The 18,493-nt window shown below is 40.5% G+C and overlaps 1 protein-coding gene across 2 annotated transcripts in view; it reads left to right on the top strand.

Annotated features, from left to right (window-relative positions):
• Window positions 1–18,493, top strand: part of crebbpa (CREB binding protein a) — a 37,484-nt gene that overhangs the window by 12,836 nt on the left and 6,155 nt on the right. Inside the window, exons 3-24 of one of the 2 annotated variants that reach the window (XM_026358805.1) lie at window positions 1,137–1,316; window positions 2,901–3,144; window positions 4,923–5,036; window positions 6,282–6,557; window positions 6,928–7,027; window positions 7,157–7,294; window positions 7,395–7,512; window positions 7,593–7,764; window positions 8,799–8,861; window positions 9,485–9,606; window positions 10,463–10,675; window positions 11,016–11,315; window positions 11,649–11,828; window positions 12,287–12,458; window positions 12,767–12,885; window positions 13,014–13,253; window positions 13,419–13,507; window positions 15,689–15,769; window positions 16,115–16,171; window positions 16,710–16,787; window positions 16,881–16,948; window positions 17,382–17,532. In XM_026358805.1, coding sequence (XP_026214590.1) covers window positions 1,137–1,316; window positions 2,901–3,144; window positions 4,923–5,036; window positions 6,282–6,557; window positions 6,928–7,027; window positions 7,157–7,294; window positions 7,395–7,512; window positions 7,593–7,764; window positions 8,799–8,861; window positions 9,485–9,606; window positions 10,463–10,675; window positions 11,016–11,315; window positions 11,649–11,828; window positions 12,287–12,458; window positions 12,767–12,885; window positions 13,014–13,253; window positions 13,419–13,507; window positions 15,689–15,769; window positions 16,115–16,171; window positions 16,710–16,787; window positions 16,881–16,948; window positions 17,382–17,532 — 3,275 coding nt within the window. Of the gene's footprint in view, window positions 1–1,136; window positions 1,317–2,897; window positions 3,145–4,922; window positions 5,037–6,281; window positions 6,558–6,927; window positions 7,028–7,156; window positions 7,295–7,394; window positions 7,513–7,592; window positions 7,765–8,798; window positions 8,862–9,484; window positions 9,607–10,462; window positions 10,676–11,015; window positions 11,316–11,648; window positions 11,829–12,286; window positions 12,459–12,766; window positions 12,886–13,013; window positions 13,254–13,418; window positions 13,508–15,688; window positions 15,770–16,114; window positions 16,172–16,709; window positions 16,788–16,880; window positions 16,949–17,381; window positions 17,533–18,493 lie in introns of both variants that reach the window. The other variant, XM_026358804.1, reaches the window with a different exon arrangement.

Raw genomic sequence — 18,493 nt, 5'->3', positions numbered from 1 at the left:
GGTCTAGTCTCCCAGCAGCTCCATGAATGAGAGAGCAGCATCATGTTGATCAGCGTGTAAAGGATTCTGCTAACGGGTTTCGTTCTTGTTGGCTGTATTCATCTTAATGTACACAGTCATGATGTCAATGGTAGGCAGTGTAGGTAAACTCTTTACTTTGGTCATTTTTGTCCTATGGATAAACTGGTTTGACTGAATCGAATTGCTTAGCCATGTTGTTTTGTACTATGTTGTCTGACTGTAGGGAGACTCCTGAGTCCCTCAAGTTAATTTTTGTTTTTTTTTTTAAAACCCAACAGGATGCTGAGAATGTGAAAAGTTACAGCTAGTTACCTGTCAAAGCGGCTAAGTGAAGAACTGCACCAAAATAGAACTTTTAATTGCAGTGTAGGTAATATTTTTAACTGTTTCAACTTCACCACCACTGTAGATGTCAGGAGGAGGAGAAAAGGTTGGAAATGTTTCTGTATTCAAGTCCTGCCAATAGCTGTTTTCATGCTGAGCTGTCTTTGTGCCAGAGCATCACTGAGCTAGTTTAGACCGATCCAGGCTCAGTCATCCTGGCACAGCTATGGTGGTGCCTGCATTGGCAGAGGGAATCTTGTAATAACAAATTGGCAGTGAAATTGATGCGGAACCTTTGTTGGCACAGTGCTGCTGTTTTTGACAAATGTGGCTGAATCAAAAAGTAAATAGTAATATGTCATATCTGGACTTAAACTTTGTAAACTGTGCCTGTTTGCTGTTGAGTAACAGTGCTGAGTCTTTGTTTATGGAAACAGTTTGGCTAATGGCACCACATCATTTTCAAACAGATGTGATGGCAGTTGAGTGTGCACGACTTTCTGTCTGAAAATGTACTCGAGACACATATACTGTCACATCTTGCACACTTGGCTACTATTGTACCTCTCTCCGTCGTGGATATGTTTATGTCTGAATAGACCTGTGAGAAACGTAAATGTAAAAGTGACTTTCACTTTGTCTGAATGACTGAAAACCGTCACTTCAACATATCATATCATATCAAGTTACATATTCCAAGTCTGAAAGGGCTTAAAGACTGGTGGGACAGTGATTATAAAAGCTTTTTCATCATTGTAGTAACTCTTCTGTTATTTTTGTGTTTTTTCCAGATGGGACTGGGCAGCAATGGGGGTCCGTTTGGAGCTCAGCCGTACGGTCAGGGTGCTGCAGGGCCAGGCCAGCAGCTAAACCCTCAGCAGCAGCTGCAGAATAAGACTGCTCTCGCCAGCAGCCTGCCACCCTTCCCGAATGAGCTCAAAGGAGCCGCTGTCACTAGTGTGCCAAACATGGTTAGTGTTTGTTACACATAATCAATTAATTTAACACATTAACATACAGGTAACACAGCATTTTGATAGATAGTAACTGTTCATATTTACCTGATGGATAACTAATTACACAAATGTCTTGATCATTTTCATATCTGTATCCAACCCTTTAATCCTGTGTTGCCTTTTTTGCAATTTTCATTTTGTGGTTCCAGAACGTAAAAGATTTTTGCTTTCATTGATGTGCCCTGATTCATGACTAAAAATCTAAAATCTATAATAGTACTTGAGTCTTAGGCTGTCTCAACCACCACTGTTTGGGCTCCTTAGCTTTGGTTCTGTTATTCTGCAAATATGCAGAGCTTTAGTCTGAGGATGGGGTTTGGAATAAAACAAGCTGTGATAAATAATAAAACAAAGCATTTGGCATAGTTATAACAGCAACACACATTTTAATAAACAAATTCTTTCTAATAAAATAAACCAAGCAAATCATAATCAGATTGTAAGCTTAAGCTTACCCTCTACTCTTCCTGTCGTTTGCGAAGAAAAGCTGAGTATCATTTGTTCATTTGTTTTTAAATTAAAATGGAAAAAACACGTGTTTTTTCAATATTTGTTTTCAAAACAAAAATGAAAAAATGGATAACAAGCACTTATTTTCCGTGTTCATTTTTTCATTTGGAGTTAGTGACACGTTGTGCCAAAAAGTGACTGTTTGCCAGAAACTGATTGTAAAATGCTTTAAAGCAATCCTCTGTCATAACTGTGATGTATTTAAACTGTATGTCATGAATCCAGGACTCGGGCTGTTCAAAGACTACAGAATATTGTATCTTTGTGTTTGTAAAGTTTATACTGTTGAGAACAAACGACACAGTTACGATCAATGACTGCTTTAAAGTATTTTACATGATGTCGGGTTCCTCTGAAATTTTACAAAAAATACCATCGCAGATGAACCCGGGGGTTTTTTAAACATGCTGTGAACGGTCCTGGAGGTGGCTATTTGTTTCTGGCGGACAGTTACTTTTTGGCACAAAAAGTCACTGATCCCCAATGGCAGGCTGAGATATAGCCTATGTATTTTCACATTTTAAAAGTGCAGTTACATTGAAATGATTGAAATTATCTGGATGTTTAGGCCCAACCCTATTTGAGGGGTTACCATGTGTAGCATGTTTGTAAGGACATATTGGGAAAAAATTAATTGGCTAGAGAATTGTGGATTATTTATTTAATTACGTACAATTATTTAATATTTTCTAATAACAAACATTTTTTTTCGCCATTTCTCATAAAATAATGTCACTTCTAGCTTCAATTTTTATGTTTTGTCCATTAGTCACATTAATCTGTGATATTCATTTTTAGAAGAAGTGATATTATTACTGACATATATTTGATGTGTAGAAATGCACAATTGTTTTATGGATTTTAAAAAACAAAATATAGAAAATTATCTAACCTTAAATAACTGTTAGGAACTAGTCTCTCTGCAGTTGTGGTATTGACAGTACTACAAGTGAAAAGAGATTGACAACATTATTTTAACCCATTACAACGTTGACATGTGTCTTTTTTTTTTTTTTTTTGCCTCAGCAGCAGGCAGCAATGATCCCCCTGGCTAGCAGTGGAGGTGTGGCAGTGCCTTCAGCAGGCCCCACAGCTGACCCAGAGAAGCGCAAACTGATCCAGCAGCAGCTGGTCCTGCTGCTTCATGCGCACAAGTGCCAGCGGCGGGAGCAGGCCAACGGTGAAGTGAGGGCCTGCGCCTTGCCTCATTGCCGCACCATGAAAAACGTTCTCAACCACATGACCCACTGCCAGGCTGGCAAATCCTGCCAGGGTGAGTTGGAGCATTTGAAACTACTATAATACATTCAAACTGGTATTTTGCACATGTCGAATAGATGTTTTTATGTTTGTTTTTTGCTGAAAGCCAAACAGCTTTGCTATGACATGGCTAATTTTATGTAACTTTTTTCGACTCACTGTCTAAATGTATTCCACACATGCCACATTTATAAACACCAACAATGTTTGGGGAAAGTAGCATCAACCTTGATAGGTATTTACATAAAGGGACAGTCTGGTTTGCAGTGGGTTTTGCATGTAGGCAGTAAAGATTAAATGTTGATAACTGAATGTGTAAATTTAAGTTAGTAGGAACGAAAATACAGAGGTGGGTAAAAAACTGGTAGGGAACCTGTTTCCCTTCGAAGTGTCTGCCTGACCCAGACTCTGCACTGAAGAATTTCCATTTATTTATAACACACTCAACTCCTACCTGCTTTTCTGCTAGCCCTTGTGGCTTGGTCTACCGCTCCTCACACCGCATGAATCTTCCTCTGGATTTCCTGTATCTTTCTGGCTGCTCTCGATTCCCCCTGCTCCTTCCTGTTTCAACCCCAGCATTGCTGCGATGAAGAATTCCCCTCGAGCTGCTCTAATTTAAATTTGGCTCTGTGACATTGCTGTGCTCTTGCACCTGAATACTTCAGTTAAATTTCATGCCAAACATTTTCAAAAGCTGAGGTGTGCTAAGTCTGAAGCCGATGTATCCCTGCTCCCTGCACGAGATTTTGTTCCCCAAAACCCATCATCCGTAGTATTTTGGATTTATCAGATATTTGTTGACTTTCAGTTTCCCCTGAACAATTTTGGAATATGCCATGTGTCTAGTGCTTGGTTCGGCTTCGGACCTTGGAAACCTTTCCTTTGTTTGTTGCTGCATACTTAATCACAATAAGCCACCAACGTGATAGCTCTGCTATGTTGGAGTCTTTGCCAGTAGTATTGGCGTTCTTACAAAGATAATAAAATTAATTGTGTTTATTTGTGCATAACCCTTGAAGCTTGATACCATCTAGTAATTATATATGGAGTAACACTTGGAGTGGCCTGGCAGATAGCAAAGGCTAATTTTAGCATGCCTGTGATTTCTTGTCAGATTAGCTGCTTGCACATTAGCCTGGCCACAGATGAAATGAATTGCCTTAGTTTTTTCAGTCACGCACCAGAAAAGATGATTGAGGTTTTCTTCCCACTGGGTTTCTTCTGAGTGGAAATAAATGCAATGAACTGACCGTGAGATCTTTGAGTTTGGGGCAGACAGATTTCTTTTCTCAGAATATGATTGTATCATTCACTGTCTGCCTGACTTTCTCTGCGAGAAGTGTTTTTTTTTTGTTTGTTTGTTTGTTGTTTTTTGTCTTTGTTGTCTTTTTTCAAAGGACCACTAGGCTCTGTATTTCATTTCAATATGGTATTGATTTGCAATACCCAGATTTTGGGAAGGTTAAGGTTCCTAGGGAACTCATGACTAACATGATTTTTATAAAAATGCTGTGCTAAGCTGGGCAGCAAAATTAATCAAAAAATGAAACCTAGTAACAATTGCCAACGCCTGTCAATGTGTGCTGTTTGTACTTTTTATGGGTCCTCCTTAAACAAAAGAATTCATGTCTAAATTGTTCAACATAAAGTTTCTACTACCAAGTAAAGATTTACCATCTGTGCTCAGTCAAAGACAGATAAAGTGATTCCAAGTGGCCAAATTTATGAAGGTTTCAAAACTTTTAAACCTTGTTGCTGACTTTCCCCACTCTCTGTTCGTCTCTGCAGTGCCTCACTGTGCATCGTCCAGACAGATCATCTCCCACTGGAAAAATTGCACACGACACGATTGTCCTGTTTGCCTGCCACTGAAGAACGCCAGTGACAAGCGCACCCAGCAGCGTGAGTATGAGTAGCAGGCGCACTGTTGTTTAACCATTGTCACTTAATGTAACCACAAACCCTGAACACAAGGCTAAACTGCCTCCAGTGACTGGAGTGAAGAAGCTGTTGTAACCTCTTGATCTCAGTCGTTAATAGGATATGTTGATGTGCTGAGCTCTCAAAGTCCAATGTGACAGCTTTTGAATGAATTGGACTTGCTTGGTCCTTACCAAAAACCACCCAGCATCTGTGTAAAATGTGTGTATATTGTAATGTTTAAACTGGTCTGTGCTCCTTCGCAATAACTAAAAACACTCAGTGAGTAAGAGTGTGGTCCCGCTGGGCTTGTAATCTGACACACAGAAGGGATAGGAGCTTGATAGTGGGAGAGAGGGGAAACAGAGAATGTGTGCTAGAGGAGTCCCGCTGAGCTGTTGGCTGTTTACTGCTACTCTCACCAGTACCAAGCTGAGTTTGACACTCTATCTGCCTCATACTGAAACTGTTTTTCTTTTCCTTTTGCTTTTCATTTTGTCCTGTTGTCAGTCTGTTTTAATATGGTCTACTTATGGATACTACTAAAAGTAAAAATCTTTTACTACTACTACTATTTAGATTAGCTACTGGATTTATTTATATTAGTTAGTTAAAATTTCTCTCACATTTTTGTTCCTTCTGTTTTGTGTTTTCTTACCTCATCACTCTGCTCAGCATTTTTCATCACTTCGAGCTTTACAGTGTTGGTCTGTCCCTGTTTGGCTTGCATGTTGAAAAACATGATGCCAGCGCTTGCGTCTCTCCTGCCAATGCAAACAGAGTGCAGTATTTCTTTGTTCTGCCTCTTCTGATTTTGCTCTTTGCCTAAACAGTGTTTAGTTTTTTTTTTTTTTTTTACACCTAACCAAATGCTGAACCCAGCAAAAAAAATATGCTAATACTCTGTCCCCTGAAGGGATTTATGCATTTATTCTGTTCACGACTTTGGAAAGCATTTAGCTGTACATTAAAACTCTCACTGTATCATGCTCCCATGTTATGTCTCTGTCTTGGCATAGGTCAGAGTATTCAGTTTAAGTGTATTTTATGTTACCTTTAAGTATTCTGTGTGCTTGCTAAGTTTTCACAGAAATTGATGATTTTAGATGTATTAAGCTTGGCACACATTATCAACATTTGAATTCTCTATGTACCCATGCTAGTGCAGCTGTATATGTATTTATGTGACTGTTTTGGACTGACTCCCCTCTCCGTCTCTCTATCCAGCTATGCTGAACTCTCCCAATGCGGGCCTCCAGAACCCCATGTCCTCAGTTGGTGTAGGTCAGCCAAGTGCTCCCACCATCAATACCTCAGCCCCCATAGATCCCAGCTCCATGCAGAGAGCCTATGCGGCACTTGGGCTGCCCTACAGCAGTCAGGCTGCTGGGCAGGCCCAAGCCCAGCAGGCCACCGGCCCAGGACAGACGGCAGGGGCTCAGAACGCACAGGCCCAGCAACAACAGCAGCTTTCGCAGCAGATGAGACCCATCAATGCACTTGGTAAAGCCAGACTGTATGATTTTATTACTAGATCAAACTTTTAGCACTGTTACCAACTTTCCACAACGTACCCACTTTTTAAATTAGGTTTTTGCGTGTATCAATTGCCTTCTAATGCACAGCACACCTAACTACACGGAATCAAATGGGTCAGAATTGTAAAAAAATAATAATAATAATAAAAATAATAATTTTGGAAGTAGTGATGAAGCTTGAATGCATGAAGCTTTTACCTGAAATACCTGGAGTCAAGCTCTCCAGAGTACACTTTATGTGTAGTCATGGATAAGGACCATTTAAAGCGGTAGTGCCTGAAACCTGATTCTGAATCAAGACGGTGCTGTTTGCTTACAGTGGTCTGTGTTTGCAGGTAACCAGATGGCTCTTGGAGGTGCAACGATGGGTGTGACCTCTTCAGAACAGTCAAACCTACACACAGACTCCCTTCCCAATACACTTAACACTAACAAGTCAGTCACTGCCAAGAAATGCTGGTTTGCCTTTAATGATATATTTTGTATTTTTTGATTTGATACATTTACTACATTGAGAACATAGATGAAAACTATATATAACATCTAATTGTTTTTCAACTCCAGTCAGCTGCTGTCAGATGGGTCAGCTGTGGGGTCAATAGGCAACCTACCCACAGCAGCACCTGTCTCTGCCACAGGCACCAGGAAAGCCTGGCATGAGCATGTCACTCAGGACCTGCGTAATCACCTCGTACATAAACTGTAAGTGCTCCCCCCCTACTGGATTTATCTATTGACTGAAAGAGCCCTAGTAGAAAAAGGCAGAGATTTTCATTGCTGTAAATTTTGTTTTCTGTGGCAGAGTACAAGCCATATTCCCGACCCCAGACCCGGCAGCTTTGAAGGACAGACGAATGGAGAACCTGGTGGCCTACGCCAGGAAGGTGGAAGGGGACATGTACGAGTCGGCCAACAGCAGGGTAGGTTTTTAGAAACGGGCCTCATCCACACATAGCCCTGTTGCAGAGCTGTAAAATGACTTCAGATCTTTCTCTCTAAGGATGAATACTATCATTTCCTGGCTGAGAAAATATACAAGATCCAAAAGGAACTGGAGGAGAAAAGGCGCTCAAGGCTACAGAAGCAGATCATCAACCAAGGACCAATGGCCACCCAGGGCACCCAGCAGCCTGGTCTTTCCCAACCCAGTGCTTTGGGCCCAAGGCCACAGAGTAAGTGGGAATGTTTACAAGAACAACAGAATTTCCGATTGCATTTCTTTTCTTTTTTTTTTATTAAAACGTGCCCCAGCTAAGCTTGAGCAAAGAACAGCTCTGAAATAGAGTGGAGGAATTGACCCCAGTGGTTTACAGAGAATTCAAAAATAAAATATATTTAACAGACAAAAGTGAAATACAATAGATGTAACAGACAGAAACAGGATTGTAAAATAAAATCCTCAATAAAGAACATCTTAGATCTGACAGTAAAAGGGAAAGCTGTTCCACAGTCTCAGGTCATCCATGGAAAAAATAGATGCCTTTTTATTCTGTCTGGGAACAAGAAACAGAAAAGTGACAAATAAGGAGATTTGAAGGGTCATAGGTTGGTGATGTAGTGTGGTGCCACACCATGCAGAGCTTTAAAACAAATACTTAAAATCAATTCTGTATTTGACCAATACCAGCAGATGGAGGTGAGTGCTGGAGAGATGTGCTGTCACATTTTGGTACCAGAGGGAGGTCTCACCTGCTGTATTTTGCAGGTGAGACAGGGAAGAATAACTGACTACCAAGTTAGTGGAGTTGCAGTACTCAAGAAGTGCTGTAATATGTCACATAAAACAGTCTCTAAAAATTAAATGGTAAAAGCTCCTGATAATAACATTAGATTGGTTTGTGAAATTATTTCAATTATGACACAGTGTCACTGACATTTGCAATGTGTGAACTGAGATTAAAGGACGTAGACCACAAAAGTAACTACTGTATATAGTAGGGAAATTTTCAGAACTAATAGTGAAGACTGTAAGGAGAGCTGCATATCAGTAAAGAGTTCAATTGTCCCTAACCATACGGAAACGGTGATCATGTTTTAGGAATCTTTCATTAAAATTTACCATTACAATTCTTTCAGCAATGATAGGCAAACAACTATACTAAGTATAGCTGAAATAGAAAAGTGCTGCATCAGGGGAAGCTTTCGAAATAAGTTGTTGTGCTATTTATGTATTTGTTTTTTAATAGATTGTTTTCTTTATTTATAGATGGACCTGTTCCTCTGCCCAATATGCCAAATCAGATCATGAATCGCATGCAGGTTTCACAAGGTATGCCTTAGATGATTTCAGAATCAGATTGCATACAGTCTGGTAAGTATTTTCACTATGAAAATGTATATAGTAAAGCATATTATACACTGCCAATCCAAAAAAAGGCACGTATTCTAATATTTCGTTGGACCTCCTCATCAGACCACATGACCTTCTTTCCCGTCCTACCCAGTTTTACAATCTCCTTAGATATTTCCTTTGCTTGATTCATTCCAATAATTTGACCCTTCTGAAACATATTTTCCTCGACCACAGGATGCGTCTTTCAAAATAGTTGTTTAAAAAATGAGAAACTACTCACTGCATCAGTTAGAGTTAAACGAATTTGTTTCCAGCTGAAAAATAATCATCCATGAAGTAATTATCCAATGTAAGGCTCTTCTATTTGTTTAGTTAAATCCAGGTGGTGACTGTTTTTTGGATGGGCAGTGTATGTATATTTGGCTTTGAATAAAACACAAACAAGTAGAGAAGAGAAGAGAAGAGAAGAGAGGAATGTGTAATGAAATGCCACATGCTGCATTTCTGTTGTGGAAGTACTTTCACATATCTGTGAACTTCCAATGTCCATTAGATCTTTCCTATTTTTACTTAAAATATTGGTCCACTTTTCTTTCCAGGAATCAACCAGTTCAACCACATGGCTCTACCCAATACTCAGATGTCCCAGGCCCCTATGGGAGCCCGAGCTGCTTCACCCATGAACCATCCACAGCAAATGAACATGAGCTCCGTCCCAGCGGTGAGTAGGACAGAACGCAGAAGAGCACACATACACACAGAGTGACCTACAGAAGTAATAAGCAAACACTCAGTAGCTGGTACTTTCACACTGTAGTAGTCTGCACAAGTTTCCTCAGGGTTATTAAAAATGCACTAAACTGGTCAGGTCCAAAGTGAAACATGAGTCACTGCACCAGGTGGACAAATAACAAAAAAGCAAAAGAACTGCTGTTTGCAGAAGCAGCTTTGAAAGCCAGGTGTGAGACAGAGACACTGACCTTTCATTACAAAATATTGTTCTGTTATTACATGTCTTGTTAAAGAACAGCAGTGCGCTGAATACAAAAAGTGTATCATGGTCATATTTGTGAATTTCATTCCTCAGTAAAATAACCCTGTGACAGACACATTTAAATTTTAACCCAGTTTTATCCAAATAATTCCATTTGTCAGTCAGGCAGGCAGTTTCATGGGGATTGTGGCAGCTCATTTTTTTGCTTTAACAGTAAATTCAATCACGTCAATCTGAGTAATCCTGTTTGACAGACTGTAGGAGAGTGAGCTTATTAAATGAGAATTACATTCAATAATATTTAGAGTGAGGGAGATAGGACAGGTAAAGTTTTGGTGAGACCCATTCCAGTTAGTTATTTGAGAGTTGTGACCAAAATAATTGTAAGACAATCCAAGACATTGTCCTGTTAAAAATACATCTATGCTCTGTGATGGTCAGAGACAGCCACATTTTAGATGGAAAATATTTCTGGTACATGCTAACTGCCTTATTATGCAGCTGGAATGTGATTGGTTTTTGATCTGTGGAATGAATTCTGTCACCCTGCTTGGAGTTACATCATTTTTTTCCCGCTTTGTAGATGGGCATGTCTCCTTCCAGGATGCCGCAGGCCCAAGGCATGATGGCCGGACATGGTGGTGGCAACATGGTGGGCCAGACAGCCAACCAAGGACAGTTTTTGGCTCAGACTCAGTTCCCTCCAGGATCAGCTTCAGTCACTACACCGGCTGCCTTGAATGTCCCCGTGGGGCCTGGCATGGGCCAGCCACAGGCACAGGCTGCCGTCACTCAGGTGAGATATAAAGAGTGACAAAGAATGTGGTGCTGTAGTAAACTCCCATGGATAACTAATTGGTTTTGTATTTGGTAAGACTGTCAGTTTTAGAGATGCTGCAAAGTTGTGCTAATTCCAGCTAGCTACTGGAAGAATAAACACAGGCTACTTTAACCAATCATACTGTTCCCTAATTGCTCTTACATTGTTCTCATATGAATCACAGAGTGCTCTCTAAACCCCAAATTGTGTGTGGTGTTTGTCTGTTTGACCTTATTACTGTATGTGTGTCTGCTTCTTCTGTGTTTACATGTCTACTTGTGTGCGTGTGTTCGTGTGTGTGTGTCCTTCTCTCCAGCAGCAGCAGAGTGCTAACCTTCCCATGAATGCACTTGGCCCCTCACTGGGCCCCCAGCTAGCCTCCTCCCAAACCCCCTTGCACTCCACGCCTCCGCCTGCTGCCTCCTCCGGCTCCACGGCTGGGGGGGCCACTAACCTGCCGCACCCCCAGCCCTCCAGCCGCAGTTCCACCCCCACCCTCCCTGGCCCTGCCCCAGTCCAGGGTGCCACCCCGCCCTGCCCCACCCAGCCCCAACCCCAGGTGGAGCTCACTGCAGCAGCACAGACGCAGCCCCTGCCTCAGCTCCCTACCACACCGGTGAGCCTGAGACCCTCCGCATGCCCTCCACTCTGACCCACCACCCCTCGCCTGCAATATCCCATCCCTCTCACTGCCATGTACCAACCTGCCATGTACCTACATTCACCTTTCTGTCTTTTAACTGCATCTTTATCACTGCTTGTAGCATCCATCACAGTGGAAACGTTTACACATTTCTGCTTTAGGGAGCAGTGAAATTAATATGGGAGGTGTTCATCTGTGTCATAGCTTCAGACCTGCATGCAAAACAATAAAACGAAATTGTTGAACTTACTTAATATTTGTCTTTTCCTCTTTGCCTCCATCTTTCGTTCATCTTCTGTGTTTCAGCTTTCCCAACCAGGAGCTAGTCTGGATAACCGGGTGCCCACACCAGCCTCAGCCACCAGTGCTGACCTACACTCGCAGCATGTTGGAGCAGATCTACCTGCTCAGGAGGTCAAAGCAGAGTCGCACCATGACCAACAGGAGTTTGAAGCTGCTGGCGGCAAAACTGAGCCCAAGATGGAGGTTGGTTGGAGCTGCACATTCAGATTTAACTTCCCTAAAGAACATCAGTACTGTCATACTGTCTTGGAGACTAGCTAATAATTTTCATATCTTAATCTTGTATGACCCATCAACATAGTTAATTGCAATTGATTGTATTTATTTGGAGATATTTGCTCTAAAGCCATTTAAAAAAAGAACACAAGTTTTCGTGTCGTTGATTTTAAATATAGTAAATGTAGCCACGATCTTCTTGGCTGCCATCAACACCAAACAGTTGAATAAATCAGGATGTTTGTTGATTGGGGAAAACAACAGTATCACATGTGAACATTACAGCAGTGGGATAAGCATGTTGAATGAAACTGAAAAGGATAATCTGATCATTAAATTAATGAATGTATGGGTGCTGAATGCCATCAGCAACTTGGAGTGGGTTTGACTCTAGTATAATGAACCATTTGCCCATGTGTCTATAGACTGAGGATGACTCTGGCTCAACATTGGTGAAGAAGGAGGAGCCAGAGGAAAAGCCAGAGCCTATGGAGGTAGAGGAGAAGAAGCCGGAAATTAAAACAGAACCCAAAGAAGAGGAGGAGGGTGGAGCCAACAACACAACCTCCTCATCCCCGTCTCAGTCACGGAGGAAAAGTGAGTGAGAAGACAGGGAATGAATAAAACTGGTGTAAAGTGATTTTGGACTGAAACAGTTGATTCAGTAGCAGTTTGTACACCCACACTGTGCCAGGAGTGAAACAATTATCACTTTAAGTTTCGGTTAAACTTTTTAGTATTATTAGTCTGACACTGACATTGTCCAAATAATGTCTGGGCTTTCTACACAGATTATTAACAGACTGTGTGCCTGTCATTAAAATAATATAGAAGATTTGCTTCCAAGGAGCAAGAACCATTTAAATAAAAACTGCATTTTGTTTTCCATATTGTTCTTTTTTCAGTCTTTAAGCCTGAGGAGTTGCGCCAGGCTCTTATGCCAACTTTGGAGTCTCTCTACAGACAGGATCCTGAGTCACTGCCCTTCAGACAGCCAGTAGACCCCATGCTTCTGGGTATCCCGGTATGTGGCACACATGCACTTCAAGGACATTTACTCTATGTTCCACTTGTGTATTTGCATATGATTCAGTAGTACTGTATTGGCCTTTTACACTCAGACCTTTTCTTTATCGGTTATTCTCTCTCTAGGACTACTTTGACATTGTTAAGAACCCTATAGATCTGTCTACAATAAAGCGTAAGCTCGACACAGGTCAATACCAAGAGCCCTGGCAATATGTTGACGATGTCTGGCTGATGTTTAACAATGCCTGGCTCTACAACCGCAAGACATCTCGTGTCTACAAGTACTGCTCCAAGTTGGCCGAAGTCTTCGAGTCAGAAATTGACCCTGTCATGCAGGGCTTGGGCTACTGCTGCGGGAGAAAGGTGAGATGACAGGAGGTCTACAAGGAAGTGAAACATATGGTAAATTAGGAAGGAAAGACTTAACAGGTTAAAGTTAAAGAAAAAAGAGCTTAAGTTTTAACAGCAATTATTTTTTCTTAGCTTGAGAGGTTTTGACCATCTTTGTCGGCTCACTTGTGTCCACAGTACGAGTTCTCCCCTCAAACCCTCTGTTGTTATGGCAAGCAGCTCTGCACCATACCTACTGGAGGCACCTACTACAGTTACCAGAACAGGTAAGTGTGTGTAAAGTGGCTAAAAAAAAATAATTTGGTGGTTTTCTGCATTAATTTATCATAAAATGTGATCTGATCTTCATCTAAGTCAAGAGTATTAACAGATATAATGTGCCTGAGATGATAACACAAAAGAAATCCTGATCTTTCATGTCTTTATTGAGAACAACCATAAAAACCTCATAGTGCGAGTGGAAAAAGTATGTGAACAGGTCCAAAAGAATCAAACTGGAGTCTTCTTAAGAAAATTTGTTTGTAGGTGTGGGCTAGAGCTACTTTGACTGACAAAAAGCAGTCAAACTTTTTGAATTTGCTTTGTACAAGAAAAATACGCTTATGTGAGCCGTGCCTCGCTAAAATAAGCTCTCAGAGGATCTGCCATCAAGAATTGATGATTTACATGAAGCTGAAAAGGGTTATAAAATTATGTCTACAGTTTGGCAAACAATCTACAAATGAAGACAGGTGTTGATGTTAGCCATTGGAACTGGCTAACATCTGTGTATATGTATCTATATGACGTAAATCATTGAACAAGCAGGGTGTCTATGGCAAGACACCATGAAGGAAACTGCAACTTACTAAAATGAACATTGCTGCACACCTGAAGTTTATCAAAGAGCACATTGACACTCCACAGCAGTATTGGCTAAATGTTTTGTGGACTGATGAAACTAAGATTGAATAATTTGGAAAGAACACACAGCACTACATCTGGTTTAAAAATGTCACTGCATGTCATCATGAAATTATCATCTCAATCATAATGTAATGTGATTTGGGCCTGCTTTGCTGCGTCAGGGCCTGGCCAGCTTGCAGTGATCGAGGGGAAGATAAATTCCCAAGTGTAACAAAAGTTCTTTAGGATAATGTAAGAATGTCTGTATGTCAGCTGAAACTCTGTAAAAGTTGGGTGATGCAACAGGACAATGACCCAAAACGCACAACAGAATGGTTTCATTAAAAACAAGACCTCAACCCAATAGAGGTGCTATAGAACAACTTGATGAGAGCCACACATATGAGATGTCCAAAAATAAGGATTTTATGGTTGTTCTTAATAAAGATCTGAATTTGTTTTATTATTTTAGGCACACCATATTTGTTAATGCTCGTCACTTAGATAAAGATCAGATTACATTTAAATTATTGCAGAAAATCATAATATTCCAAAAGGTCCACTGTATTTGTGTCTGTGGGTGGGTGTAGCTGAATGCCTGTGTATTGCATACATCTATGCAGTTAAGGGTGACTGTGAACTATGTGGTTGGTATAAAACAATGTTGCACTGTCTGGAGTTCCACAAAATCATCTTATACATGTCAAACTTTTGCATATGCAGTTTCTTAATAAGTGTTTTTATAAGCAGTAAATACAGCCGTCTGAACTGTACTGCCCACCTCTTGGAGCTCTGTGATCGGTTCCTCTATAACTCTAGAGGGACCACTGCGATTCAGGCAGTACAGTCACCCTGACAGCTACAGCTTTAATGTCTCTACATCCCGGTCTGGCAGGGAAAGAAACTACGAAATTGTCTTGGTCGCAGCAACGTTTAGTAATAGCCAGGTTCCTGCATTGCTCACATAGGGAAACACGTTGAAGACCCTAAACCTAAGAGAGCATCAGACACTGAACGAAGCAAAGCAATGTGATGGTTGTTTTTCTATCAGCATCCGTTGAGGGACTGAGTGGATTCATTGTTGCTGCCCCCTCTTCTGTGCGACAGATGAACATATAACGCTTTGGTGAAGACCACAAACAGTATTGCCCGTAATTGCCTTTTCCTCTGTTTGAAAACCAGCAGATCTCTGTTTAGAGTATGTTCCCTTGCACAGCCTGCTGTATAAACTGTGTTACTGCAGCCTTTTTTTTTTTTTTTTTTTTTACACACCAACTGAGCACTTTGAGAGCAGAGCAGCACAGCAGCAGTAGTAATACAGCAGAGCCTGACAGACAGCGTGAGACTCCTGCAGTGCAGTCCATTTACACTCTCAATGGGAGCTCAGGGATTCCCTACTCTTGTGTTATGAAACATAAAAGTCTTATTATGTTCACGCTTGTATTGGACACGCATAAACAAGAGGCTGAATGCACGACATTGCAGTATGCGTGTATTTGCACAAGAACACAACAAGCTGCAAGTATAATGATGAATTTTTTTATTTTTTTTTTTTTTTGCAGATATCATTTCTGTGAGAAGTGCTTCAATGAGATCCAGGGGGAGAGTGTGACATTAGGAGATGATCCTGCACAGCCGCAGACGTAAGTAAACCCACCACTAAAATAAAATGTTCAGGTGAACTTACTAAACTGTACCAAGTCAGCTGTAAAACAGCAGTCAGTGTTTAAAAATGTGTCCTAATATTCATTATCTGGTTTAATTACTTGCTTTTAATTATCTGTTAATATTATCTGTGACAAAAAAACAGCACATTAGTGGTTTAGATTCTTATTATTTATGCTTTAATAGAGAGTCCACATATGTTGACTTTGTAAGACATTTATTGTAGAACTGTTTATAAGTTGTAACAGAACAAAGCAATAAAAAATACTTTGTTGTTGTTTACACTCCTTCTTCTTTTTCCACTCCTTTTTGTAACACATCAGGATGATATCAAAGGACCAGTTCGAACGGAAGAAGAATGATGTACTTGACCCTGAACCGTAAGTGGACACAAACCCCAAAACCTTTTCAGTGTCTAATACTGACAGAAAGTACTTTTTTTCCTGTGGTTCTATTCCAGAAGTTACTTTAATTTGTGTTGAACAATAATTTTATCCATAGTTTGTGTCAGCCGCATCTGGTTTTATTTTTCATTTGTTTGGGGCATGGTCTGCATATTTTCTCTCTGGAGCTCTTTGATCAATTGCTTTTGTCTCAGTAAAGCCTCGAAGCATCTCAGCAGCACCACCTGCTGAGTGGTACTCATAATTTGTGTGTTTCCAATGAGTTTTCAGAGATCATTTCCTAAATAATTAGATTCATTGTCTTTCACACTGCCATTGTGAGTTAGCTTAACCTAAACCTCCAACAAAGGCACACTTGTATTGGCCTGCTTGCAAGTGTGTAACGACAGGAGGAACATTAAGTTGAATGGAGATATTTCTCTTACTTGCTGCCCGAGCACTTAAGATATCAGCATTCATATAAATATTCTCTGTTTAAGTATCTCAAGTCTCACATGTGTCTGCTTTTCTACAGGTTTGTTGAATGTAAAGATTGTGGGCGAAAGATGCACCAGATTTGTGTCTTGCACTACGAGGTCATTTGGCCATCTGGGTAAGATGTCAAACTCAACTTCTCCTTCACAGACACATATTTTGTGTATGAATTAAAGCAACAGGTTTAACTTAGCTGTCCACCTTTCTCTAGATTCATATGTGACAACTGTTTGAAGAAGAGTGGAAAAACACGGAAGGAAAACAAGTTCTCAGCAAAAAGTTAGTCCTCTTCTTTGTATTCATCAAGTGAAAATTGCTTGAATCTGCTTTACCTATAGTGTGTAGTGTTTAAACTATATATAAAATATACTATAATATGAACCACCTCCATCTCCATATGGCCTGCATCTGTTTCTCAGTTGCTTTTCTGCTGTGACAGCCTTGTTCTTGTGTTGTTAGCATTGTGGTTTCACTGGTATTCTTCCCTGGTGTTTACAGCCCCAGAGAACATATCTGACCTTTATGGCATATGGCATTAACAGAATCTCGCTCTTATACTCACATATACAATCACAGGCATTTTCACAAAGTTACTGGTATTTCCTTGATGAATTTACTTGAATGTTAGTGCAACTGAATATTTCTTTCATTCTGTTAAGGTAACAGAATTGGCAATTTTGAAACATGTCTACTTTGTGTTTGTGCACTGTAGGGCTTCAGTCGACGCGACTGGGAACGTACATAGAGGACCGTGTGAATAAATACTTGAAGAGACAGAACCACCCAGAGGCAGGAGAGGTGTTTGTGCGAGTGGTGGCGAGCTCTGACAAAACAGTGGAGGTTAAACCAGGCATGAAAGCCAGGTGAGAGCATCCCGGTCAACAGGACGATATGAAATCTGAGAGGTGATATTTAAAAAGAAGTTGTGATACATAGTTGTGCATCGTCAGATACGTAAATATAATGTATATCATCTGCTTTGGCGTGTTAAATCATTTTCTTTACTTGATAATTATTTATCAACTAGACAACAAGGTAGAGATCATCATGTTGTAGACAACCAAATACAATGTGTCTCATCCACCCTTTTTTATAGACAGGCTGACGGAGGTTGTATTTGTTCTGAGCTTATATTTGTCTTTGCAATATAAAGCTTTCATATCCACTCTCAGTCAGTGCATTTACATGGACTTAAGAAACCACGTTACTGAGACAAACCAGGTTTATCTGGTAATCAGGGAATGTGTTTACATGCAATCAAGAGAGCTAGTTACTAGAATTCCGAGTATACATGCAGATAAAGAGTAATCTGATTTCCCCTTTGTCCTGGGCTGATTTTGAAAGTATGGTTCACAGATTTTAGCTGCATGGAGACATAAAAGATGTTTCCCGACCGCTTTTCCTTTCTTTCTCTCTCCACTTTTGTTTTTTGTTTTGTTGTTGTTGTTGTTGTTGTTGTTTTTTTTTTTATACATTTGCACCGTGAGAGAGAGAGACATCAACAGACAGCCACAGCGCTCACATTTACAGCACAAACTGTCTGAATTTAAGAAATGCACAGTGAAAAGTGACTTTTTTAGACATCTACAGGTAACTTTGTGTTGGTTTCAGTTTTATTTTAATTTCAGACAGACTTGATTTAAACACTAGATCGCATCGCTACATGTAGAGATCTCTGCATGTTTGACAAGACACAGCACACACGCTACCTGGGTACCTTGTAGGGGAGGTCTGTGATGCTTGTCCCATTCTTGCAGGGAGACGTTCCTCAACCAAGCACCTGTTATTTTTAGGTTGACTGATTTTAAGGCTGTTTGCTTTTTA

Source organism: Anabas testudineus, chromosome 1 (assembly GCF_900324465.2).
Source record: "Anabas testudineus chromosome 1, fAnaTes1.2, whole genome shotgun sequence".
Taxonomy (NCBI): Eukaryota; Metazoa; Chordata; class Actinopteri; order Anabantiformes; family Anabantidae; genus Anabas; species Anabas testudineus.
This window is presented reverse-complemented; position numbering and strand designations above follow the sequence as displayed.